The sequence below is a fragment of the Macaca fascicularis genome, chromosome 1 (genome assembly GCF_037993035.2).
Source record: "Macaca fascicularis isolate 582-1 chromosome 1, T2T-MFA8v1.1".
Classification (NCBI taxonomy): Eukaryota; Metazoa; Chordata; class Mammalia; order Primates; family Cercopithecidae; genus Macaca; species Macaca fascicularis.
Window position 1 is genome coordinate 70,581,698 of NC_088375.1, and position 27,342 is coordinate 70,609,039.

Consider the following 27,342-nt stretch of genomic DNA (forward strand, 5'->3'; position numbering starts at 1 on the left):
CTGGAAACTCAGGACGCTGCAGCTGAAACGTTCCGGCTCCGGCTCTGCAGGCGCGTCTAAGGCCGCGGCCGCGGGGGCGCAATGGGAGCGGCGCGCGTAGGGTTGGTGGACTGTCACTGCCACATCTCCGCCCCGGACTTTGACCGCGTATGTGAGGGCGATACGGGGCCCGAGGGAGCGGGGATGCCCCCGTCCTTTCCCCTTGTGTTATCTTTGCTCTCCTCCCTTGGGATGAAACCCCATATCCCCCGCCCAGACCCTTGTTTATGGCCATATGACCTGCCCCTCATTTCCCTATTCCCTATTTAACCTCAGACATACCGATTTTTTTTTTTTTTTTTTTTTTTTTTGTGATTCAGTCGCGGTAAGCTATTTCCACAAGGCTTTTGTTTGCTCTTCTGAGTTCCTGAAATTGTTCTCCCACCTGCCCTTGGCTGGCCTGTTTTTCCTCTCGGGCATGTCACCTCCTGGCTGAGATGCCACTTTTCGTGGGAAGCGGTCCTCGAAACGCGTTCAAATCCGGGACAGGTCGGGCGCGGGCTCACGCCTGTAATCCCAGCACTTTGGGAGGCCAAGCGGGGCGCGGCGCATCTCCTGAGTCTAGGAGATCGTGACCAGCCTGGGCAACATGTTGACACCTCAGTCTCTACAGGAAAAAAACAAAACAACAAAAAAAAAAAAAACAGAAATTAGCTGGGGATGGTGGCGCTTGCCTGTGGTCCCAGCTACTCGGGAGGCTGAGGTGGGAAAATCGCTTGAGCCCAGGAGGTGGAGGTTGCAGTGAGCTGAGATCACGCCTCTGCACTCCAGCCTGGGTAACAATGAGACCCTGTCTCAAAAGAAAGAAAGAAAAAGGGGGAAGGGGGAAGGGGAAGGGGAAGGGGGAAAAATTTCACAAATGGAGGAGAGAGGCAAACAAAAAAAATACATGGCCGGGTGTGGTTGCTCTCACTTGTAATCCTAGCACTATGAGAGGCCGAAGCGGGTGGATCGCTTGAGCCCGGGAGTTTGAGACCAGCCTAGGCAATGTGGTGAGAGCCTGCCTCAATTAAAATAATAATACACACATAAAATCAGTTACAAACTGTTTTACCCATTACATGGGAAACTAGAGACTAACAATAGAGGAGTAAAGGGGGGTTTATTTCAGGGGGAAATCCTCCCAGGAGCTGACACTTAAGGCTGAGAAGACAAGGAGCCACCCAAGCAAGGGGCTGAGTGTATGCTAGTTAGGGAAACAGGTTGCAGGCCCCCAGACAAGCTAGAATTTGGCACATTTCAGTTGCCAAAAAGCTGAGTGGAGCTTGATGAGCTAGAAAGAGAAAGGCATGAAACAAAACTGGGGAGGTTTGCAGGGGATAGATGAGGTGGGTCAGTAAGGAATTTGGATTGCATTTGAAGCACAATGTGGATTCATTAAAGGGCTTTTAAAATTTTTTATTTATTTTTATTTTTTAGATTGAGTCTGCCTGTGTCCCCCAGGCTGAAGTGCAATAGCACGATCTCAGGTCGTTGCAATCTCTGCCTCCTGGGCTCAAGCAATTCTCCTGTCTCAGCCTCCCAAGTAGCTGGGATCATGGGTGTGCGCCACCACGCCTGGCTAATTTGTATTTTTTGTATTTTTAATAGAGACAGGGTTTCGTCATGTTGTCCAGGCTGGTCTTGAACTCCTGGCCTCAAGTGATCAACCCTCCTTGACCTCCCAAAGTCCTGAGATTACACAAAAATGGATAAGCATGATGCTATCAATTTTAACACCATTTTGCTGCTGTATGGCAAATGGATGGAGAAGAGTGGAAGCTATAAGACTAGTTAGGAGGCTTTTGCAGTATATAGGCAAGAGATGTTGGCTGTTGGTACTATGATGGTAGCAGGTGAGTTTGAGATAAATACATGGATTCAAGATACATTTTAGAGAGAGAATCCACAATAAGTACTGAAGAATTGAATGTGGATAGCAAGGGAAAGGGAGGAATCAAGGATGACTCAGATTATTAGCTTGTGCTATAGGGAAGATGGTGGTGCTGGTTTACTGAGAAAAGGGAAGACCAAGGTCTGAAGTGGAGGTGGGGAGGTCAGCAGAAGGAATAGGTTTGTGAAGAGAAAATGAAGATTTATGTTTGGGGCATATTGGGAAACCTAATCCCATGCAAATGGAGATGTCATAATTTTTTAATGTGAGTCATAGGTTCAGGAGAGAATTATAAGCTAAAGATAAAAACTAGGGACTCAGGCTGGGTGTGGTGGCTCACACCTGTAGCCCCAGCACTTTGGGTGGCCGAGGTGGTGGATCACCTGAGGTCATGAGTTCAAGACCAGCTTGGCCAACATGGTGATACACCATCTCTACTAAAAATACAAAAATTAGCTGGGTGTGGTGGCGGTCGCTTGTAATCCCAGCTACTCTGGAGGCTGAAGCAGGAGAATCACTTGAACCTGGGTGGCAGAGGTTGCAATGAGCCGAGATCGCACCATTGCACTGCAGTTGGGAGACAAGATGAAACTTCATCTCAGAAAAAAAAAAAAAAAGAAAAAACTGGGAACTCAGCATAATGATGATATTAAAACCATGAGAGGAAGTGAGATCACTCAAGGCACGTGCAGAAAGAGGAGCAGAGGTTCTAGAATCCAGAAAGAGGAAGGGGAGCCAGTCAAGGAGACTGAAAAGTAGCCACCAATGAAAGAGTGGTATTGCAGAAGCAAAGAGTGGAAACCATTTCAAGAAGGAAGGAGTAAGCAAATGAGAGATTCTAAATGCTACTGAGGAGTAGAGTAAGATGAGGACAGATAAATACCCTGTATATTTGACAATAGAGGCTTCTGTTTTAGTGGTGGGAACAGAAGCCAGACTTTACTGAGAGTAGGAGTAAACAGGAGGTGGGTCAGTGTAGGCTCTTTGCTTTCCACTACTCCATTCGTTGCTATCATTGTCATTCTTTGTGATGCCACAACTGCATTGACATATACAGTCCAAGATTAGTTGCTTAGTATCTAAAATAATGGTGATTTCTTATGCTTGTTTTAGGATTTGGATGATGTGTTGGAGAAAGCCAAGAAGGTAAGTCAATATTTGTAATTGCTCTTTTGGTTTTTTATTTTAACTATCATTTCAAGCAAAAACAGCTTGAAATTTAGATATACTACCTTGATGTTGTTTCAGTAGTTTATAGTAAGTAGCATTTTTTATTTTTATTTATTTATTTATTTATTTATTGAGATGGAGTCTCGCTCTGTCGCCCAGGCTGGAGTGCAGTGGCGCGATCTCAGCTCACTGCAACCTCCACCTCCCAGGTTCAAGTGATTCTCCTGCCTCAGCCTCCTGAGTAGCTGGGACTACAGGCACGTGTCACTGCACTCAGCTAATTTTTGTATTTTAGTAGAGACAGGGTTTCACCATGTTGGTCAGGCTGATCTCGAACTCCTGACCTCAGGTGATCTGCCCACCTCGACCTCCCAAAGTGCTGGGATTACAGGCGTGACCCACTGCAACCAGCCAGTGTTTATTATTTATAATTAAAATAGAGACAGGTCTAACTATGTTGCCCAGGCTGGTGTCAAACTCCTGAGCTCAAGCAATCTACCCACCTTGGGCTCCCAAAATGCTAGAATTATAGGCATGCGGCACTGCTCCCAGCCTAAGTAGCATTTATTAAGTGTTTGCTACATGCCAGACACAGAACTAAGGCCTTTCTCGACTTTACCTCATTCAATGTTTCACAGCAACCTTCTGAGGAAATTACTAATTTGTAGCCAACCATTCCCCATTTTTATAGATGAGGAATCTAAGGTCTAGGGATTAGTAACTGGTCCAAAGACATATGCTAGTGAAGTGATGGAGACGAGTTAGTCTGAATTCAAAACATGTTCCTATAGCTACCATGCTCAACAGCGCTATGGAACAAATTGGTCCATCTTTCAGTTTTTAAATTCACATGATTCTGGAGATCTGGGTTATATTATGAAAGTTTTCTGAAATGTTTTGATTTGCTTAGAAAAAGTATTTTTTTTTGGAAGTGTTTATGAAATTCACTGTAACTAGCATTCTGTGACCATCTCAGAAAATAATACAGCCAGAAATGGTTGTAGTGCATTTTTACATACAGGTAACTTTCACTGTGGCACTTAATTAGGAATGTGGGCTTTGGACATATATAGACCTGATGACCCTGAGCAAGTTATTTGACATCCAGAACTCTGTCTCCTGATCTATACAGTAGACTACAGCCTACTTTACAGGTTTCTGTAAATTAAATGAGGCAATATTTATATTGACTGAACATAGGGCTCGAAACATAGTAAATACTCAATGATAGCCCTTCTGATTGTATTGATGAAGCATGGGTGAACAAGGATAACTAAAATGCAGAGAAAACTTTAAATTTTGATATATTAAATGTATATTGTTTGGAACTCTATTCTTTTTTTTTTTTCAGGCCAATGTTGTGGCCCTTGTGGCAGTTGCTGAACATTCAGGAGAATTTGAAAAGATTATGCAACTTTCAGAAAGGTGCTACTTTTAATTAGGATTTTAAAGGGTTGCTAATAAGAACACAGTTATGACATCCAGTTTATAATGTCAAAGATCCATTTTTAATGAGAATAAAGAGGAAAAAGCATTTTAGCATAGCCCTGAAAAGAGATTATTTTCTACTCATTCTTTTTTTTTTTTTTTTTTTTTTTTTTGAGAGATGGAGTCTTGCTGTGTCACCCAAGCTGGAGTGCAGTGGCGCAATGTCGGCTTACTGCAACCTCTGCCACCTGGTTTCAAGCAATTCTCTGCTTCAGCCTCCCAAGTAGCTGGGACTAAGGCATGTACCACCAGGCCTGGATAATTTTTATATTTTTTGTAGAGACAGGATTTCACCATGTTGGCCAGGCTGGTCTCAAACTCCTGGCCTTAAGTGATCCACCTGGCTCAGCCTCCCAAAGTGCTGGAATTACAGACATGAGCCACCATGCCCGGCCTCTACTTATTCTTTAGAATACATTGTAATATACTAGTCTACTGTTCTTGCTTTCTCAATTGGTTCTACATTTTTAGATATAATGGGTTTGTCCTACCATGCTTGGGTGTTCATCCAGTTCAAGGACTTTCACCAGAAGACCAAAGAAGTGTCACACTAAAGGTAACAGTCATACAAAACAGGAACCATTAAAAACAAACAAACAAAAGAATTATTTGACTCAGTAATCCTCCTCTTTCTAATTTATATTCTCAGGAAATAATCCAAAAGAAGGAAGCACTACCTTCTTTAACGAAGATATTTGTTGCAACATTATTCGTAATAGAGAAAAAGTAGAAACAGCCTAGAGGTTCAGAAATAAAGGAATCATTAGTTAAGTCGTAGAGTGTTAAATGTAATGCATTTATAGAAAATGAGGATTATAAAGTGTATATAGCACATGGAAAATGCTTACTGTATAATATAGGGAGAAAAGCAGGATACCAAATAGCGTATTCACTATGAGTGACATCTACATAAGCATATATTCATAAGGAAAAGACTGGAGAGAAAACACAGAAATGATAGTAATTGTGATGATCTGTTAGAAATATGTGTAACTTTTTTCACTTTTTTTGGTACTGTAGTCATGTTGCTTTGGCAAAAAAAAGTGATAGAATATCTAGAAAAAGAAAGATACAAATTCAGAGGTGCTATATACTATTAGGGAACAGATGAGTTCAAGTAAGTAATATTATCTTTGAACATAGAACCATTGTTACAGGATTGCTCTCCAGCTATTAAATTGCACTGATTTTGTACCCGCTCTAAAAACATCCTACCCGCATGGTCTCACTGACTCACAATAGTCGGTATGTCTTATATTTCACACTTGTCTCCTGACTCAGCATCAGGAAGATCCACAGTTTCATGAGTGCTTTATTGCATAATGGGCTTGATAGCACCATTTCAAAGAAGTAATGACTTTTTGTTACCTATGAATAAATTGAGATATAGTGCCATTTAAAAAATAATCATGTAGGCCGGATGCAGTGGCTCATGCCTGTAATCCCAGCACTTTGGGAGGCTGAGGTGGGTGGATCACGAGGTCAGGAGATTGAGACCATCCTGGCTAACATGGTGACACCTTGTCTCTACTAAAAATACAAAAAATTAGCCAGGTGTGGTGGCATGCACCTGTAGTCCCAGCTACTCAGGAGACTAAGGTGGGAGAATCACTTGAACCCAGGAGGCGGAGATTGTAGTAAGCCGAGATTGCTCCACTGCACTCTAGCCTGGGCAACAGAGTGAGACTCTATCTCAAAAAACAAAAAATAATAATAATAATAATGTATCTCTGTTCCTATATTAAGATACCTTAGGTAGCTCTACTTATTTCAAAATAAAATTCATGACCGGGCGTGATGGCTCATGCCTGTAATCCTAACACTTTGAGAGACCGAGGTAGGAGGATCACTTGAGCTCAGGAGTTCAAGACCAGCCTGGGCAACATGGTGAGACTCCATCTCTCAAAAAAAATAAAATAGAAATAAACAAAATAAAATTCATTCATTTCAGGTAAAAATGTTTATCCTGGAGCTATCCTGAATTGTTAAATATAATAAAATTAGCTACCTTGCCAGATAGTCATAATTCTACAAATGTGGAATCATAGCAAGGCAGCGCTTCTTTCATTTATGTGGGGATTTATACTAATAGACATTCATTTAGTTAGGTAGTCAACCAGTGTGTACTGAGCACCTGCTACATGCCAAGCACTGCTGTCAGCACTGCAGACCCAATAATGAGTAAGATCCCTCTCATGGAAGCTAGATTCTAGATGGTGCAGACAGACAGTCAACAATTACATCAACAGGAAAACTTTTGATAGCACTAAGTGCTTTGAAGACAGTAAAACAAGTTTATGTAGTAGGTGTTGTGGATGCTGGTTGTTAGATGATGTCATCAAGGAAGGACTCTGGTAGTGACAATTGAGCTGCAACCTGAATGTTACAAAGGAATTGGCCATGCAGAGAGAGGATCAGGGTGTTATATGCAAAGGAAACAGCAAAGCACAAAGGTCCTAAGGTAGGAATAAGCTCAGTGTAGTCAAGAAACAGAAAGAGGGCTGATATGGCTAGAGGAAGAGAGGAAGTGACAGTGGTAAGAGGGATGGGCAGAGATCTCATACAGGACCTTGTTGGATTTTAGTTTACATGCAGTGGAGGGTTTAATGTGAGAAGTACCAAGATGTAATTTATGTTTTAAAAAGATCCCCTCGGCCCTGGCAGTAAAATGAGTTTAGTGAAGAAAAAAAAAAGATCCCCTTAGCTTTGGTATGAAGAGTAAGTTTTGAAGAGGGCAAAAAATGAAAAGGGGAAAAGGGGAAAAAGTTAGAAGGCTACAAATGATGGTGGATTAGACCAGAGTACTAGCATTGGAGGTACAGAAATGCCTGGGTTTGGCATATATTTGGCGTTAATGTAGAATTGATTGGACTGCTTAACTTACCAAAGCAATTAATATGCCAACAGTATGATAGGTACTTCTTTTTTTTTTTTTCTTTCTGAGATAGAGTCTTGCTCTGTCACCCAGGCTGGAGTACAGTGGCGCCATCTCGGTTCACTGCAGCCTTTGCCTCCCTGGTTCAAGTGATTCTCATGCCTCAGCCTCCTGAATAGCTGGGATTACAGGCATGTACCACTACACCTGGCTAATTTTTTGTATTTTTAGTAGAGATGGGGTTTTGCCATGTTGGCCAGGCTGGTCTTGAACTCCTGGCCTCAAGTGATCCACCTGCCTTGGCTTCCCAAAGGGCTGAGATTACAGGTGTGAGCCACCATGCCCAGCCGATAGGTAATTCTTGATTATCAAAGCAGATATGAACCCATCAAATGTTGTGATAATCCTCTGGAATAGACTAGAGATGAGCAGAGTTAGCCCTGTTTTATTCCAGTTGCACTTGTAGTCCATACTGCAGTTTAGTTTTCTCCTGCTAATTAGATTATAAACCCCTTTAAAACAGGAAGTATGCCTCTTTGCACGTTTACAGGCTTCTAAAATATGTGGTACAAAGCTAGGTATGTAGTAAGTATTCATCAAATTAACTTGTTTTATAAGATGAATTGCCTAGCATCACACAAATCCTTTTAACATATTCCTGAATTAATTAATTCTTGCAATAAATATTATTACCAGGCACAGTTTAGGCACTGGGGATGAACCACAATGAACTGTGGTGAACCACAATTCACTGGTGGCATTCTGCTGCCCCTCCATGCAGGGTATTCGCTCTCTAGTTAGCTACTGTTTCTACTTGTCCCACTTCACTAATTTCTGTTAAACACCTGATCCCTGTTCTAAAGGTTCTGAAGAGTAAACATTTTCTATAATAAAAAAATCTATTGTAATTATTTAAAATCATTCTGAATAAATCTCTTTGCTTTGATCCCTTTTGCCCTCCTTCCTTCCTTCTTTCATTCATTCCCTTTTTTGTCCCTTCTTCCATTCTTCCTTCAGCAGCATGGTGGAAACAGCATGCATGAGCTTTGAAGTCAGAGGGACCTGGCCTACGGACTTCTGTGATCTGTGGCACATTACTTACCTTCACCAAGTCTGAATTTCCTCATTTGTAAATGATGAATAATTATATAGTAGTATTATGCCCAATCATAAAGTATAAGGGTATATAATCTTTTTTGTACAAAAACTGTAATAGGGTGGGGTGCTATGGCTGACTCCTATAATCCCAACACTTTGGGAGGCTGAGGTGAGAAGACTGCTTGAGGCCAGGAGTTGGAGACCAGCCTAGGCAACATAGCGAGACCCCATCTCTACACAAAAATTAAAAATATTAGCCAGGCATGGTGGCACATGCCTGTAGTCCCAGCTACTCAGGAGGCTGAGGTAGGAGAATCATTTGAGCCCAAGAGATCAAGGCTGCAGTGAGCTATGATCGCACCACTGCACACTCCAGCCTGAGTCACAAGCTGAGACCCTATCTTTAAAAAAAAACAAAAACACAAAAGTATAATAGAACCATTAGCTGTTAAGGAACTTAAGACCTTCTGAAGGGAGTGGGGATAGAACTGAGGGCAGAAATAGACCTATAAATAGCCTTATAAATATGTTTACACCTACTAAAATGAAATGACAAAGACCACACACGCAAATGCATTTGTACATATTAAGTAATATGAATTACATTCTACTATTAATTTTTATTTATCATTCTTGACTTGCTGAAAGCTTCCAAATCTATTTTATTAAGAGTTTGAATAGTCTCACTATAAATCTGTTTTGCTTTTTCATAGATAATACATATTCCAAGAGGCATGGTTTTTTCTTCATCTGATCTTCCTCCAAGCATGTAATTTCTGTGACTCAGGCTTTCTAAGTGTTAGACATTTCCTGGGTGATTTCTCCTACTTCTCCAGTCCCTCTGAGATCTCAGAGACATAGAGTAGTTTGGATGTGTGATATGGAAAAAGCTTTACCTAGAACTGTTTAACCTACTCAGCTTGTTGTCAAATAGCTTTTCTGACATCTAGGGTAATATACCCATCATTTTTCATGACAATGTTAATTCTTCTTCAAGTCTACTAGAATGTATTTCAAGTCTACTAGAATATATTTCAAGGCCTTAACTTATCCTCCTTCATCTTTGTTCTCTCTCATAGTGATAAAATCTACTCCTGTTCCTCTATCATCTGCTTTACCTTCCTTTTCTTAATTCTGTCTTTTTCTGATTATCCTCAGGAGAAATACTTTGCAATCTATAGATCCTGAAACTAAAATGTGCAATATAGTCTAAAAGGTATCTAGAAGCAATTTTCCATATATTTGTTTTCCCTACCTAAGAAGGGAACCCTCACGGGGCAAATTATCCTCAGTGGAAAAGGTAATATCATTGAAACTAATGGTGCACAGCTACTTCAATATTTAACAAACATATATGAGATACTCATTGTTTATATTGCTGGGCATTTAGGACAAGTAGTCAAAGCAGGACTAAAGACAAATGAAATCGGTGAAAACAGTGCAAAGAAAGTATGGGATTATTATTATAAACTCACCAACCAGACGAATTCTAAGGGGAGAACACAATGCAGTCGCAAAGCTCACATGCAAAGATGACTCCCTGGTGGTTTGCCTCTCTCTTTCTTAGTGATTTCAGAATGTCCAAATGCCTCCTAAATGTCAGGAAATACCCCCTAAACAGAAGGCAATGTTTAAGTGGTGCTCTTCATAAAAAGTCATATTCTTGTAACCTGAATGGGTATGGGATATGTTTCTACTCAAATTTACAGGTAGAGGTACTCACCATTATAGAAGGATTACTATTGCTAGTTCGTTGACTGCTTAAATGGATTAAATGTATGTAAAGCACCAGGATAGTGTAGCACCTAGCACATAATAGGAGCTTGTGAAATAGCAGTTCCCTTCTTCCATTTTAACAATTTTACTTTTCTTCTCCCAGGATTTGGATGTAGCTTTGCCCATTATCGAGAATTATAAGGATCGGTTGTTGGCAATTGGAGAGGTAAATACCCACTAGCTGATCAAACGACTTCTAATTCAGACTTCTATATGATATATGAAAATAATTTTTAGTTCAGTATTGGTGATTATAACTGACTTGTATAATTGTGTTCACCCCACTTAGCCAAATAATAATTTGTTGATACTTCTTTAATAAGCAAGAAAGCTTGGGGATGAAACAATCAAAAGCCTTGCCATAGACCTACCTTAATTGGAGAAAAATAATAGCATTTCTAAATACTTTGCTTTCTTTTTTTTTTTTTTTTTTTTTTTTTTGAGACGGAGTCTCGCTGTGTCTCCCAGGCTGGAGTGCAGTGGCGTGATCTCGGCTCACTGCAAGCTCCGCCTCCCGGGTTCACGCCATTCTCCCGCCTCAGCCTCCCGAGTAGCTGAGACTACAGGCGCCCACCACCACGCCTGGCTAGTTTTTTGTATTTTTAGTAGAGACGGGGTTTCACCATGTTAGCCAGGATAGTCTCGATCTCCTGACCTCGTGATCCACCCGCCTCGGCCTCCCAAAGTGCTGGGATTACAGGCTTGAGCCACCGCGCCCGGCCAATACTTTGCTTTCTTTTCTTGTGCTTAAATATGGGTCCTTGCTCTGGTGAGTTAATATAGTATCTATAATTCTTCATAAGTAATTTAGAAGCACACTTTAAATGGGCTAGAGTTTGTAATTAAAGAATTTTTTATTTAAATATTTATAATTGTGATTTTTTTTTTGAGACAGAACCTTGCTCTGTCACCTAGCCTGGAGTACAGTGGTGCAATCCCAGCTTGAGTGCAGTGGCACAATCCCAGCTCACTGCAACCTCCGCTTCCCAGGTTCAAGTGGTTCTCCTGCCTCAGCCTCCTTACTAGCTGGGATTACAGGCATGCACCACCAACCCAGCTAATTTGTTTGTATTTTTAGTAGAGACGGGGTTTCACCATGTTGGCCAGGCTGGTCTTGGACACCTGGCCTCAAGTAATCCACCCACCTTGGCCTGCCAAAGTGCTGGGATTACAGGCATGAGCCACCATGCCTGGCCAATTGTGAAATATTTTTATTACTTGGTAATAAATTCCATTTTTAATTAAAGACAAAAGGTAAGAATAACACTTAAATTCAAAATATAGATTATAGAATGCATGCCAAAATAGTCCCAGGAGAAGGAGTCATCTGTAGTCTGTGCCGTCCAATATAGTGGCCACTTAACAGCTCCTGAGCATTTGAAATGTGACTGCTCTGAATTGAGATGTGCTATAAGTGTAAAATACACTGTGTATTTCAAAGTTTTAGTACCAAAAAGGGAAAAAAAAAGACTGGGCATGCCTGTAATCCCAGCACTTTGGGAGGCCAAGGCGGACTGATCACTTGAGGTCAGGAATTTGAGACCAGCCTGACCAACATGGTAAAACCTTGTCTCTACTAAAAACACAAAAATTAGCTGGGTGTGGTGGCGGGCACCTGTAATCCCAGCTACTCAGGAGGCTGAGGCAAGAGAATCGCTTGAACCTGGAAGGCAGAGGTTGCAGTGAGCCAAGATTGCGCCACTGCACTCCAGCCTGGGTGACAGAGCCAGACTCCATCTCAACAAAACAAAACAAAACAAAGAAATATAAAATAACTCAATATTTTATATTGGCTACATGTTTAAAATAATAATATTTGGGATATATTGGATTAAAGTATCTTAAGACTAATTTCACCTGTTTTTGTGAATATTTTTAATGTGGCTACTAGAATTAATATTTTTATGTGGCTTGCTTTTCTGCCTCACATTATATTTCTATTGGATAGCGTCAATCCAAAGATCTCTTTTGAGGTTCCTTAAACCTAAATATGTAATATCTTTTATTTTTCTGCTCTAGGTTGGACTAGATTTCTCCCCTAGATTTGCTGGCACTGATGAACAGAAGGAAGAGCAAAGACAAGTCCTAATCAGACAGATCCAATTAGCCAAAAGACTAAATTTGCCTGTGTAAGTTAATTATTTTTTATGTTAATAGCTATAGAGCAAATTAAATAATGATCAGAGTTCTCCTGAAATGGAACTCTACATTTATCTTTCTCTAAACTACTTTAGTAGATCAAAAACACTACTTTCAGGGTGGTACTTAAAAGACATGTTGTTGTCGTTAAACAGAAATGTGCACTCACGCTCTGCTGGAAGACCTACCATCAACCTTTTACAAGAGCAAGGTATTTCATTTCCTGAGAAAAATAGGCCTAATGTTCAAGTTTGACAATTCCAGTTTATGTTCTCACAAAGCAAGCCATGTTTTAATCTGATTTCTTGAAGGGCAGGGGCAAGAAGGGGGGTGAAAAAATCATCTAAGATGATGTTGCAGGTCAGGCTATTGTTTACACGGTTTTCAGTGTAATTATCATATTTCCCAGGCCCAGACAGATTAAATGAAAAGTTGAATAAAACAATTTATGTCACTGAATTTAAAAATTAGCACCTTCATAAAAAACAAAGCAAAGCAAAATTAGCAGCTCCAGTTTCTTTTATTTATTTATTTATTTGTTTATTTTTTGAGACAGAGTCTCACTCTGTCACCCAGGCTGCAATGCAGTGGTGCAATCTCGGCTCACTGCAACCTCTGCCTCCTGGGTTCAAGCAATTCTCCTGCCTCAACCTCCCATGTAGCTGAGATTATAGGCACCCACTATCACGCCCAGCTAATTTTTGTATGTTTAGTAGATCTAGGGTTTCGCCATGTTGGCCAGGCTGATCTTGAACTCCTGACCTCAAGTGATCCACCTGCCTCAGCCTGCCAAAGTGCTGGGATTACAAGAGTGAGCCACCGTACCCAGCCTATTTTATTTTTTGAGACACAGTCTTGCTCTGTTCCCCAGGCTGGAAAGCAATGGCACAATCTTGACTCACTGAAACCTCCACCTCCTATGTTCGAGCTATTCTGCTTCAGCCTCCCAAGTAGCTAGCAGTACAGGTGTGCGCCACCACACCTAGCTAATTTTTGTATTTTTAGTAGAGATAGGGTTTCATGATGTTGGCCAGGCTGGTCTTGAACTCCTGACCTCAGGTGATCTACCCACCTCGGCCTCCCAAAGTGCTGGGATTACAGGCATGAGCCACTATGCCCGGCCAGCAGCTCCAGTTTCTTAATCAGCTCAGTCAGCTGATTAATGAGGAAAAGGTTAAAAAAAGAAGGGCTATCACACAGCAATCACATTGGGTCACTGTTTTGTATGTTTTCCAGCTGCTGCTTCAGAAATGCAGAATTTACAGAAATGCAGAAATACAGATTTTGGCCATCATATATAAACACAGTCTTTTTGGTTTGTTCCTAAAGTAAATTTACATCTTATAGCATTATTTTTCAATATTTTAAAGGTGCCATCTACAGTAAGAAATATAGTTTATTTTGAGACTCATATTTACATAAAGAAAGCTAACAAAAGTTTAACAAGCAATCCATATATGTGTATGTATAGGTATGTGTGTGTGCTACATACACACACATATATACATCTAAGCACTCATTATTGGTTGTGACCTACTAAGTTGGTTTCATAACTTACTTGTGGTCATAACTCTCTAATGGTCATTCATACCATTTGAAAAAACTCTGTCAAATAATAAAGTAAATATAATTGCCTGCAACTAGGAATCAGTGATGAATAGTTCTGAAGTCACTGAAAGCATGATTTTTATGCAGGCTGAGCAGCTACCCTTTAAGAACTGGGGATAGTTTTATGAAGCCCACTCTATGGAATTTGTGTCACTTAGTTCCCCATTTCTTCTTTCACTAGCATTTTTGTTAAGATAATCCATTTGACTGCCTAAAAACCTCCTGTGAGAAACAATTAGACAGCTCACAGACTTCTAGAAAAGATCTGATGGTGCAGGAAATTTATATTTGTCTTTAAAATTGAATATTTCTCCTTTTTTTTTTTTTTTTTTTTTGAGACTGGGTCTCACTCTGTTGCCCAGGCTGAATTGCAGTGGGGCAATCTCTGCTCACTGCAACCTCTACCTCCTGGGCTCAAGAGATCTTCCCACTTCAGCCCCACAACTAGTTGGGACTATGGGCACACACCACCACACCCTGCTAATTTTTTGTGTGTATATTTTTAGTAGAAACTGGGTTTCACCATGTTGCCCAGGCTGGTCTCAAACTCCTGAGCTCAAGAGATCCTCCTACCTCAGCCTCCCAAAGTGCTGGGATTACAGACATGAGCCACTGTGCCTGGCCAACATTATTGAATATTTCAATTTTATTCTGAAGATTAAGAATTTTCTCTCTCTCTGTCTGTCTGTCTGTCTGTCTGTCTATCTATCTATCTATCTATCTATCTATCTATCTATCTATCTCTATATTTTTTTGAGATGGAGTCTCGCTGAATTGCCCAGGCTAGAGTGCAGTGGTGCAGTCTCGGCTCACTGCAACCTCTGCCTCCCGGGTTCAAGTGATTCTCCTGCCTCAGCCTCCCAAGTAGCTGGGATTACAGGTTCCCACCACTACTCCCAGTTAATTTTTTTGTATTTTTAGTAGAGATGGGGTTTCACCATGCTAGTCAGGCTTATCTTGAACTCCTGACCTCAGGTGATCCGCCCACCTCGGCCTCCCAAAGTGCTGGGATTACAGATGTGAGCCACCACGCCCGGCCTATACATATTTGTATTAGTTTATTTTTTGGAACAGAGTCTCACTCCAATGCCTAGCTTAGAGTGCAATGGTGCGATCGCAGTTCACTGCAGCCTCGACATCTCAGGCTCAGGTGATCCTCCCACCTTAGCTTCCTGAGCAGCTGGGACTATAGGCCTGCACTACCATGCCCAGGTAAATTTTGTATTTTTGTAGAGACAGGGTTTCACTATGTTGGCCAGGCTGGTTTCAAACTCCTGGGCTCAAGTGATCTGCCTGCCTTGGCCTCCCAAAGTTCTGGGATTACAAGTGTGAGCCACTGTGCCTGGCTTAAAATTTACTGTATTTTTATTCTACTCTTTGAACACTGTACATTTATCCACCCTTTAGAAGTTATAAAACCTCTTGTTTATATCCTAGTGACCAACATTTACTTAAAATTTCAGACTTCTGTTATTTAATTGGATTAATGGGAAATAAAATGGAATTCTGCCTTATCTTTCATTTTTGAAAGGTGCTGACAAGGTACTACTGCATGCATTTGATGGTCGGCCATCTGTAGCCATGGAAGGAGTAAGAGCTGGGTACTTCTTCTCAATTCCCCCTTCTATCATAAGAAGTGGACAGGTAAATTTTGTCATTGAAACTCATCTAACACTTTATGAAATAAAATTTAAAACATGAACTTTTATTACATACTTATGATACTATTCTAGTTACTTTACAAAAATTAATCTTAGGTCTCTACCTTACATATATATAAAAATGAACTCAGAAATTAATCAAAGACTTAAATATAAAACCAAAATAAGGCCAGGCACAGGGGCTCACGCTTGTAATCCCAGCACTTTGGAAGGCTGAAGCGGGTGGATCACCTGAGGCCAGGAGTTTGAGACCAGCCTGACCAACATGGTGAAACCCTGTCTCTGCTAAAAATACAAAAATTAGCTGGGCGTGCTGGCATGTGGTTGTAATCCCAGCTACTCGGGAGGGTGAGGCAGGAGAATCACTTGAACCAGGAGATGGAGGTTGCAGTGAGCCGAGATCAAGCCATTGCACTCCAGCCTAGTCAACAAGAGCAAAACTCCATCCCCCCCCCAAAAAAAAAGTAAAAATTCCTAGAGGAAAACAGGCCTTAATTTGTGTGACTCCTTGATTAGGCTGTGGCGTCTTAGATAGGTCATTAAAATTGTAACCAAAGAAAAAAATTTATTGGACATAATCAAAATTTAAAATTTTCACAATAAAAAATTTAAGACTTTTATAATTCAAAGTACATTATCACAAAAGTGAAAATACAACCCTTAGAAAGATAAAAAATCTTTTCAAACCATGTATCTGATAAGGGTCTAGTATCTGGAATATATAAAGCACCATTACAACTCAATAAAAAGACATAACCTGATTAAAATATGTGCAAATTATTTAAATTAGATATGTCTCTAAAGAAAACATGCAAGTGGCCAATAAGCTCATAAAAAGATGCTCAACCTCATTAGCCATTATGGAAATAGAAATCAAAGGTACAGTGAGAGATACCACTTTATGCCACTAAGTTTGGCAGTTCCTTAGAAACGTAATAAAATTACCATGTGACCCAGCAATTCCACCCCTAGGTAGATACCCAAAAGAGATTAAAACATATGTCCACACAGAAACTTGTATAAAAATGTTTATAGCAGCATTATTCATAGTAGCCAACAAGTAGAAACAACCTAGATGTCTGTCAGCTGATGAATGGATGAATAAAATGTGCTATATCCACACAGTGGAATATCAAGTCATAAAAAGGAATGAAGAGGAATAAAGTCATGAAAAGAAATGAAGTACTGAATCATGCTACAGCATGGATGAACCTTGAAAACACTATACTCAGAGAAAGCGACCAGATAAAAAACCACATCTTGTATTATTCCATTCAGTGAAATGTCCAGGTGAGGCAGATCTGTAGACACAAAATAGATTAGTGGTTTCCAGGATTTTGAGGAGAAGGATAATAGGGAGTGACAGCTAATGGGTATGGGGTTTCTTTTTGGGGTGATGAAAATATTCCAGAACTAGATAATGGTGATGATTGTACAATTTTGTGAATATAGCAAAAAACACTGAATTGTATACTTTTAAAGAGTGAATATTATGGTATGTGAATTACAACTTTAAAACTTAAAAAACTAGGCTGGGTGCAGTGGCTCACACCTGTAATTCCAGCACTGTGGGAGGCGGGCAGATCACAAGGTCAGGAGATTGAGACCATCCATACAAAAAATTAGCCGGACATGGTGGCAGGCACCTGTAGTCCCAGCTACTTGGGACGCTGAGGCAGGAGAATGGCGTGAACCTGGGAGGCGGAGCTTGCAGTGAGCTGAGATCGCCCCACTGCACTCCAGCCTGGGCGAAAAGTGAGACTCTGTCTCAAAAAAAAAAAAAAAAAAAAAAAAAATTAGCCAAGTGTGGTGGTGTGTGCCTGTAGTCCCAACTACTTAGGAGGCTGAGGTGGGAGGATGGCTTCAGCCCAGGAGATGGAGGGTCCAGTGAGCTGAGAATGTGCCACTCCACTCCAACATGAGTGACAGAGCCAGACTCTGTCTCAAAAACAAACAAAACCCTTAGATTTATAAACATAAAGCTTTGAGTGCCTTAAAGTGGATGTTAGAAAGAAACACTGAATGTGATGAGGGTGGAGAAACAACAGAAATCACTTCCTTGTCAATGTTGGCATGTGATAACAGATGTTTGGATTTCTGCTTGCTGGGTATACCTCATTTTTGCTGTGGTTACTATTTTTTGGTTTCCCTAGAAGCTTTGGATAACTTCTAGGAATTAGTGTTTATATTTTAACATAACTTTTAGTAGTGGAATTATGAGAACATCCAGTTAGCATTTATCAATTGAATTGTTTTTTTGAAGCAGAGTCTCACTCTGTCGCCCAAGCTAGGGTGCAGTGATGTGATCTTGGCTAACTGCAATCTCCGCCTCCCAGGTCCAAGCGATTCTCCTGCCTCAGCCTTCCGAGTAACTGGGATTACAGGCATGTACCACAATGCCTGTCTAATTTTTAAATTTTTTTTCCCACTCTTGTTAGGCTGCAGTGCAGTGGCGTGATCTCAGCTCACTGCAACCTCTGCCTCCTGGGTTCAAGTGATTCTGCCTCAGCCTCCCAAGTAGCTAGGATTACAGGCACCCGCCACCACGCCCAGCTAATTTTTGTATTTTTAGTAGAGATGGTGTTTCACCATGTTGGCCAGGCTGGTCTCAAACTCCCAACCTCAAGTGATCAGCCTGCCTTGGCCTCCCAAAGTATGGGATTACAGGTGTGAGCTACCACAACCGGCCTATCAATTGAATAGTAAAAAATAATTTTTTTTTTTTAAATCCCAAAGTATGGGATTATAGGTATGAGCCACCACACCTGGCTTAATTTTTGTATTCTCAGTAGAGATGGGGTTTTATCATGTTGCCCAGGCTGGTCTTAAACTCCTGGTCTCCAGTGATCCACCCAGCTCAGCCTCCCAAAGTACTGGGATTACAGATGTGAGCTACCACAACCGGCCTATCAATTGAATAGTAAAAAATAATTTTTTTTTTGAGGCAGAGTCTCACTCTGTTGCCCAGTCTGGAGTACAGTGGTGCAATCTCGGCTCACTGCAACCTTGCCTGGCTAATTTTTGTATTTGTATTTATATTTTATTATTTGTTTATTTTTTTGAGACAGAGTCTTGCTCTGTTGCCCAGTCTGGAGTTCAGTGGCATGATCTCGGCTCATTGTAACCTCTGCTCCTGGGTTCAAGTGATTCTTCTGCCTCAGCCTCCTGAGTAGCTGGGATTACTAATAGGCGCCTACCACCATGCCTGGCTAATTTTTGTATTTTTATTAGAGATGGGGTTTCACTATGTTGGCCAGGCTAGTCTCGAACTCCTGACATTGTGTTCTGCCTGCCTTGGCCTCCCAAAGTTCTGGGATTACAGGCGTGAGCCACCACACCTGGCAATTTTTGTATTTTTAGTAGAGACAGGGTTTCACCGTGTTGGTCAGGCTGGTCTTGAACTCCTGACCCCATGATCCACCCGCCTCAGCCTCCCAAAGTGCTGGGATTACAGGCGTGAGCCACCGCGCCTAGCCTAAAGCATAAATTTTAAGTTCTTGCAGAATAAAATGCATTGTTAGCATGTCAATTTAATGCTCTTTTTCTTTATTTCTCATGTTTTAAACTTACCTGCTTTTTCTTTAAGAAGCAGAAACTTGTGAAACAGTTGCCTTTAACCTCTATATGCTTAGAAACAGATTCACCTGCACTAGGACCAGAAAAACAGGTAAATAGTTTTCTAATTTCTATATTATTTAGATTGTATCTTTCATTTGAGCTCTTTTCAATTTAGCTATGTTTCTCATTATAGTGTAAATACAGTGGAATCCTCATATAGTGCTAGATTAAGGGCTTATATTAAGTTTATTTCAGGTCTTTCTAAATATAGCTGTTGTGCTCCAGAGAATATTATTTGATAATGGAGCATGTCCTAATGTATGTAATAATAAGAGTCAAACCAGTATAGTAAAAAGTACAGTGTATGCAGTCAGAAAGACAAATTCAAATCCTCTTGTCTACCTACTAGCTGACTTTGGGCAAGCTACTTAATCTCTCTGAAACTGCTTTTTCATTTATAAAATGTGGGTAAAATAATAAATACATTAAAATATTATGGTGGGCTGGGCACGGTGGCTCATACTTGTAATCCCAGCACCCTGAGAGGCCAAGGCAGGCGGATCACCTGAGGTCAGGAGTTCGAGACCAGCTTGACCAACATGGAGAAACCCTGTCTCTACTAAAACTACAAAAAAATTAGCTGGGTGTGGTGGCACATGCCTCTGAAATCACACCTACTCAGGATGGTGAGGCAGGAGAATTGCTTGAACCCGGGAGGCGGAGGTTGCAGTGAGCCGAGATCGCGCCATTGCACTCCAGCCTGGGTAACAAGAGCAAAACTCCGTCTCAAAAAAAAAAAAAATTATGGTAAGTACTATATGACGTAATGTATGTGAAAGTGCCTAGCAGTATCTGGTATACAGTAGGTACTCAATGAATGTTCATTTTTCCTCTTTTAGTTAGCATGTTATAATGAAGTTCTATTTCTTTCAATACAAGTATTGATACAGTCATGGGTTTATTTATGATCTTTGCTGTTAGTATCTCTTTTTGTTATTGTAAGCCACAAAGAATCGTAGTTTAAATTTCACTCTCTTTAATATTACTACTATTTTAAATTATAATTTTCTGAAAGTAAGCCACAGTATATGCTTTATTTGCTTTAGGCAGTACCTATTACAATGACCTCCCAATGTGCAGTTTAATAAGTGCCTCTGACTACCCATCAGATCTGTGTCTCTATGCCTGCCAAATTCAGAGAATTAGCACTCAAAATTTAGAGGTTTGGGACCAGTAGCAATTATTATCAGTTTATTCAGAAACTATGATTATATGTGATTGCAGTGTGAGTTTTACTAATTGATGTTCAATAATTTTTTTTGTTTTGTTTTTTGAGACAGGGTCTCACTCTGTCACTCAAGCTATAGTGCAGTGGTGTGATCACAGCAACCTTGACTCTCTGGGTTCAGATGATTCTCCATCAGGCATGTGCTACAATGCCTGGCTAGTTGTTTTTGGGTTTTTTGGGTTTTTTTGTTTTTGTTTTTGAGACAGAGTCTTGCTCTGTCGCCTAGGCTGGTGTGCAGTGGCGCAATCTCAGCTCACTGCAATCTCTGCCTTCCGGGTTCAAGCAATTCTCTTGCCTCAGCCTCCCTAGTAGCTGGGATTACAGGCTTGTGCCACCACACCTGGCTGATTTTTGTATTTTTAGTGCAGATGGGGTTTCACTGCATTGGTCACGCTGTTCTTGAATTCCTGACCTCAAGTGATCCGCCTGCCTTGGCCTCCCAAAGTGCTGGGATTATAGGCATGAGCCACTGCACATGGCCATTTTTATATTTTTTGTAGATACGAGGTTTTACCATGTTGCCCAGGCTGGTCTTGGACTCCTGGCCTCAAGGAATCCTGGCCTCCCAAAGTGCTAGGATTATAGGCGTGAGCCACTGTGCCTGACCTTTATTTTTATTTTCTTTGAGACAGGATCTCACTCTGTGGCATAGGCTGGAGTACAGTGGCACAATCATAGCTTACTGCAGCCTCCACCTTCTAGGCTCAAGTGATCCTCCCACCTCAGCCCCCACCTCCAGTAGCCACCCAGGCTGGTCAATTACATATTTTTATAAATCAGCTATTATAAGAATGTAAAGCTGGGTGTGGTGGCTCACACCTGTAATTCCAGCACTTTGGGAGACTGAGGCGGGTGGATCACCTGAGGTCGGGAGTTCGAGACAAGCCTGACCAACATGGAGAAACCCCGTCTCCAATAAAAATACAAAATGAGCCAGGTGTCATGGTGCACACCAATAATCCTAGCTACTCAGGAGTCTGAGGCAGGAGAATTGCTTGAATCAGGGAGGCAGAGGTTGCCGTGAGCCGAGATCACGCCATTGCACTCCAGCCTGGGCAACAAGAGTGAAACTACATCTCAAAAAAAAGAAAGAAAGAAAAAAAGAATGTAAAATATAGAGGAATGGGAAAGTAGAGGATCACACTAGTTTTTCCTGTTTTGGTGTAGGACAGAATGGTACAAAATTGCCACTTTGATTAGTATAAAATGGAAGGAAAGGACCTAGCATTATTCTTCCTAAACAGGAATAAATTTTGATGGCCGTTGTAAGTCAGTTTTATATTTATATTTAGTTGATTTGACAAAAAAATGTGAGTTTTTGGCATAGTGCCTTGTGCAAAGTAGGTACCAGTTGAGAGCATCCCTAATCTGAACATCCTAAATCCAAAATGCTCCAAAATCTAAAACTTTTTCATCATCAGTGTTGCACTACAAGTGGAAAATTCCACAAATGAGTACTTAACAAAACTTTATTTCATGCACAAAATAATTTAAAATACTGTATAAAGTTACTCTCAAGCGATGTGTGTAAGGTGTATATGAAACATAAAGGAGCCCAGGCACAGTGACTCATGCCTGTAATCCCAGCACTTTGGGAGGCCAAAGCGGGCAGATCACCTGAGGTCACGAGTTTGAGACCAGCTTAACCAACATGGAGAAACCCTGTCTCCACTAAAAATACAAAATGAGCCGGGCGTGGTGGTGCATGCCTGTAATCCCAGCTACTCGGAAGGCTGAGGCAGGAGAATTACTTGAATCCAGGAGGCATAGGTTGCAGTGAACTGAGATTGCACCACAGCCCTCCAGTCTGTGCAACAGAGAAAAAAAAAAGAGAGAGAGAAATGAATTTGTGTTCAGAATTGGTCCACATCCCCAAGATATCTTGAGATGCATATGCAAATATTTTTAAAATTCTAAATTTGAAACCCTTCTGGTTCCAAGCATTTTGGGTAAGGGATACTCAACCTGTACTCAATAAATATTTTTTGATAAATGAATTTCTTAACTGCATATTATTTTTGTTAAGTAAAATGTGTCTGTTATAGAAAGTTAGAAAACACAGAAAATCATAAACAAGAAAATAAATCATCTACCACCCAAAGGTTACCACTATAATATAGTAGCTAAGTCCATAAACTCTGAAGTCAGATTGCCTGGGTTTAAACCCCAGCCAGGCTACTTACTAGCTGTTTGGGATTCCTTCTTATCTATGAAAATAGGGATACTATTAATAATAGTACCACAGAGTTATTTTGAGGATTAAATGGGAAATTCCGTGAAAAGCTTAGAACAATGCCTCATCTACAGAAAACACTAAAGTTTGTGTGTTCTTTCAGACTTTTTTTTTTTTTTTGACATAGTCTCACTCTGTCACCTGGGCTGGAATGCAGTGGCACTATCTCGTCTCACTGCAACCTCCGCCTCCCGGGTTCAAGCGATTCGCCTGCCTCAGTCTCCCAAGTAGCTGAGATTACAGGTGCCTGCCACTATGCCCAGCTAATTTTTTGTATTTTTAGTAGAGACAGGGTTTCACCACGTTGGCCAGGTTGGTCTCTAACTCCTGACCTCATGATTTGCCCGCCTCGGCCTCCCAAAGTGCTAGGATTACAGGCGTGAGCCACCACGCCCAGCCTTCTTTCAGACTTTTTTATGTTCATTTATGTATGCACATATATTTCATAAAAACAGGATTAATTTGGACATATTATTTTATAACTGATCTTTATGTGGTAAACCTCTGTATATATATATTTTTTGTTAATTTTTTTTAATAGAGACAAGGTCTCACTATGTTGCCCAGGCTGGTCTCATACTCCTGAGCTCAAGTGATCCTCCCACCTCAACCTTTCTAAGTGCTAAGATTACAGGTATAAGCCACTGCACCTGGCTGAACCTCTGTGTATATTAATAAACATACTTTGCTTCATCATGTTTAATAACTGCATAATATTCCAGTATGTGAGTTTACCATATTTTACTTGATATTGGTCATCTAGATTGTATTATAAACAACATGATTAACATAAATCTTTGTGCCCATTTTTAATTTTTTTTTTAGGCTACATTACCAAAGTGGGTTTTTTAAATTTTTAACAGTAATGTTATTCCTCTGAACATTATCATCCTGAGTAGATGCTTATTGATAGTAACTATAATAATTTATTTCATCAAATCTAAATGCTACTGATTGTAGAGGCACCATTGTTTACCATTGTTTTATGACCATTAAGACAGAAAAAACACTGCCAGTTATACTATGAAATACCACTGAATCTAAATGAAATATACTATATCAATTTCAGAGATGTTAAAATAGGGGAGGAAATGCATCTTAGAATCAGTGAAACACCAGTACATAATCTATTTCATCTTTCCAATACATGTTGGCAATTCTTGAATCAAACTGTCATGTAGCCTGTGAGGTAGGCGGCCAAGCAGCAGAGCAGTGACCTTTTACAAGCATTCATGTAAGCAACAAACCAAAGGACAGTTAATCCATGTGTCAGGCAGGTTACCAAGTGTTCACTGTTTGCAGACTTCTTCATGTGCTAGGAGCTAGGGACTTCAATTGTTAATACCTCAGGGTTCTTTTCAGGAGCGGCGTAGATTTACAATCAACATTGCAGCCATGCCTCCCTCCCAGCCCTCATCCCCATCTAAAAAGGAAAAAAAAAAAAAGGAACCCATCAGTTGTTTTTACCAACTCATTTTCTTCTGTTTTATCTATAGTCTCCAAGGATCTGCTTCCCTTCAGTGTCATGTTTGACAGGGTGTGTCTGCTGTCTTGTTTCAGGTACGGAATGAGCCCTGGAACATTTCTATTTCGGCAGAATATATCGCCCAGGTGAAAGGGATCTCAGTGGAAGAAGTGATAGAAGTGACGACACAGAATGCATTAAAACTGTTTCCTAAGCTCCAACACTTGCTCCAGAAATAGCTTCAAAACCATCCATTACAAAATCTAATCAACTGCAGGGGGCAGCATTTGAAAAATAGAAATGTTCTGATGAAGAATCTGAACTAATTAGAAGCTGTTTTATAGGGTTATAGAAGATTATAATTGTAGAGAAATATTTCTCTTAGAAATAAAACTGGTCTTGGATCCTGAAACCCTGGGTTCTGATTCTAGCCTTGTGCTGCTTTTCAATTAGCCGAGTTCTAGCAGGATATTGGGAAAATACTGCTACTTCTTACATTGCCCTTTTATATAGAACCAGCATCTGAACTGAAACCATTGCTTCTGGGAATGGGAAGGGTGGCTCCCACAGGAAGAGTATAAGCACTCCTGTGATGAGAATGGAGTAGGCGAAAGTATGGTTTTTTGTTTTTTTGTTTTTTTTAGATGGAGTTTCGCTCTTGTTTCCCAGGCTGGAGTGCAGTGGCACGATCTTGGCTCACCTCAACCTCTATCTCCTGGGTTCTAGCAAGTCTCCTCCCTCAGCCTCCCAAGTAGCTGGGATTACAGGCATGCACCACCACTCCTGGCTAATTTTGTATTTTTAGTAGAGACAGGGTTTCTCCATGTTGGTCAGGCTGGTCTCGAACTCCCGACCTCAGGTGATCCGCCTGCCTTGGCCTCCCAAAGTGCTGGGATTACAGGTATGAGCCAATGTGCCAGCCTAAAGTGTGATCTTACCACCTAATTTTCTTCCCATAGGATTTAGCCAGTGAAAGGAGAATGTCTGGTTTTCTCTGCTATCAGAAATCTCTTTTCTAGGTTTGTAAAATTGAACTTTTAGTACTTTGACTTATTTCTCTTTAAGATAAAAATGCATAAGGTTTTTACACTTATCTTAGATTTTTGACTTACAAGGCCAATGGTTTAAACAATCATTACTAAATACCAAGCCCAATGTTTAGTTAATACACCAATTTTAAGTTGTGGTCCGAATTTTGTCAACATATTTAGAATGTAAATGGCATTATTTAAAGTGTTTCTTACTTCTCTGTGAATAGTAGTATTTTGTATTTTTAAGTTTAAAAATGTTAGTGTAAGCCAGGCACAATGGCATTCGCCTGTAGTGCCAGCTACTCAGGAGGCTGAGATGGAAGGACCCTTTAAGCCCAAGTTTGAGTCAGGCCTGGGCAACATAGTGAGATGTGAGAACCTCTCTCTAAAAAAGTCAATAAATAAAAATCTCAAAAAAATTAAAAATCTCAGGTGTAAAAACAGTTCTGTAGATAGATGGTAGTGATGGTAGCACATCAATGTGAAGGTATTTAATGCCACTGAACTGTGCACTTATAAAGAATTAAGATGATAAATTGTATGTTATGTGTATTTTACTACAATTTTTTTTAAATATAATTTTAACAGGTGTAGTCAATATCAAAATTTGGGTATTTAATCTTGTTAAATTATATAAGCAGCAAATGCTGGAAAAAGTACCTGTCATAGAAAAAAATAAACTTCCTAAATCAATGTGATTTTATGAAATAGATCTTCAATAAATATTTTGAAATGAATTCATTTATCGAAGAATCAAAACTAGGGCAGATTGTCCAAACCAGACTAAGAAATAGAATAGGGTATTTTATGAGGTATTTCATGACTCATCAGCATGATTATAAATGAAATTCCTACATTTAACAGGAGATTATATTAAAACCAGACTTTTAAGCTCTCTTCCAACTCTTATTTCTTTTTCCTGTTTCCTACCTCCTGTACACATACCCTTTGTCAGACTCTTACCATTAAATCCTTTAAGGTTCAAGTTAAATTACTTCATCTCGCCTCATCACCGCAGCCAGACATGATCTTTGCCCTCTAAATTGTTTAGCTATTTTCTTCATTTATTCATCCATTTGTTTGTTTCAATTATTAAGCCCCTCCTATAGGTTGCCCACTAGTCTAGGTCCCTAGGTTACAAGGAGGAATAAGATATGGTCTTTGCTCTCAGTTCACAATTTAATCAAGGAGATAACCAACTGGACAAGTAATTTCAAAGCAATGTTAGAAGTGCTATTGTTAGAGGAACTTCTGCTTACCAGGCCTCTGGTTTAATAAAACATGACTAGAGGCCGGGCACAATGGCTCACGCCTGTAATCCCTGCACTTTGGAGGCTGAGTCGGGCGGATTACTTGAGGTCAGGAGTTCAAGACCAGCCTGGCCAACATGGCAAAACCACATCTCTACTAAAATACAAAAAAAAAAAAAAAAAAAAAATCAGCCAGGCATGGTGGAACACACCTGTGATCCTAGCTGCTCAGGAGGCTGGGACATGAGAATCACTTGAACCCAAGAGGCTGAAGTTGCAGTGAGCCGAGATCACACCACTGCACTGCAGCCTGGGTGACAGAGCAAGACTCTGTCTCCCCCCCGCCCCCGCCAAAAAAAAAAAAAAAATTACTAGAATGACCCCGTCTTAAAGTGAGTAGCTAGGCCCTCACAAGGCGGTTATATTAATACTTATGGTCTGAAAATAGCCATAAGTATTATAATTCCAAACTATTCGCACATGTAATCCTAACCCTTTGCGAGGCCGAGGCAGGTGGGTCGCTTGAGGCCAGGAGCCTGGCCCACGTGGCAAAACCCCATCTCTACTAAAATATTAATATTTTAAAAATCTGGGTGTAGTGGTACATGCCTGTAGTCCCAGCTACTCAGGAGGCTGAGGCATGAGAATTGCTTGAACCTGGGAGGTGGCAGTTGCAGTGAGCCAAGATGGCGCCACTGCATTCCAGCCTGAGCAACAGTGAGACTATCTCAAAAAAAAAAATTACGGTCATGCAGGACATCTCCCACCAAGCCTGCAGAATGTCCAGATA

The 27,342-nt window shown here is 40.6% G+C and overlaps 1 protein-coding gene across 16 annotated transcripts; it reads left to right on the plus strand.

Annotated features, from left to right (window-relative positions):
* The first annotated feature begins 72 nt into the window (after positions 1–72).
* Positions 73–26,000, plus strand: TATDN3 (TatD DNase domain containing 3). 16 transcript variants are annotated; one of them, XR_012432921.1, is made up of 11 exons: positions 73–147; positions 3,026–3,058; positions 4,434–4,507; positions 5,042–5,126; positions 10,423–10,485; positions 12,339–12,448; positions 12,614–12,669; positions 15,598–15,710; positions 16,853–17,017; positions 19,314–19,394; positions 24,367–24,683. XR_012432921.1 is itself a non-coding variant. In XM_045396856.2 (11 exons), the coding sequence occupies exons 4-11, from the start codon at positions 4,491–4,493 to the stop codon at positions 24,508–24,510; spliced, it is 669 nt and encodes a 222-aa protein (XP_045252791.2). In that variant the 5' UTR covers positions 73–147; positions 360–455; positions 3,026–3,058; positions 4,434–4,490; the 3' UTR covers positions 24,511–24,683. The 16 variants fall into 16 exon arrangements, 12 of the variants coding, with proteins under 12 accessions (XP_045252791.2, XP_005540850.2, XP_005540851.2 ...); XR_012432923.1 differs by having other exon boundaries at positions 19,317–19,394; XM_045396856.2 differs by lacking the exon at positions 16,853–17,017 and adding an exon at positions 360–455.
* Positions 26,001–27,342: the final 1,342 nt, after the last annotated feature.

Bases quoted from the DNA above. Each gene is read 5' to 3' on its own strand.
- TATDN3 (XM_005540793.5), top strand. From the start codon at position 82: ATGGGAGCGGCGCGCGTAGGGTTGGTGGACTGTCACTGCCACATCTCC. The intron at 3,059-4,433 runs GTAAGTCAATAT...TTTTTTTTTCAG, and splicing joins TGTTGGAGAAAGCCAAGAAG to GCCAATGTTGTGGCCCTTGT. The intron at 10,486-12,338 runs GTAAATACCCAC...TTTCTGCTCTAG, and splicing joins GGTTGTTGGCAATTGGAGAG to GTTGGACTAGATTTCTCCCC.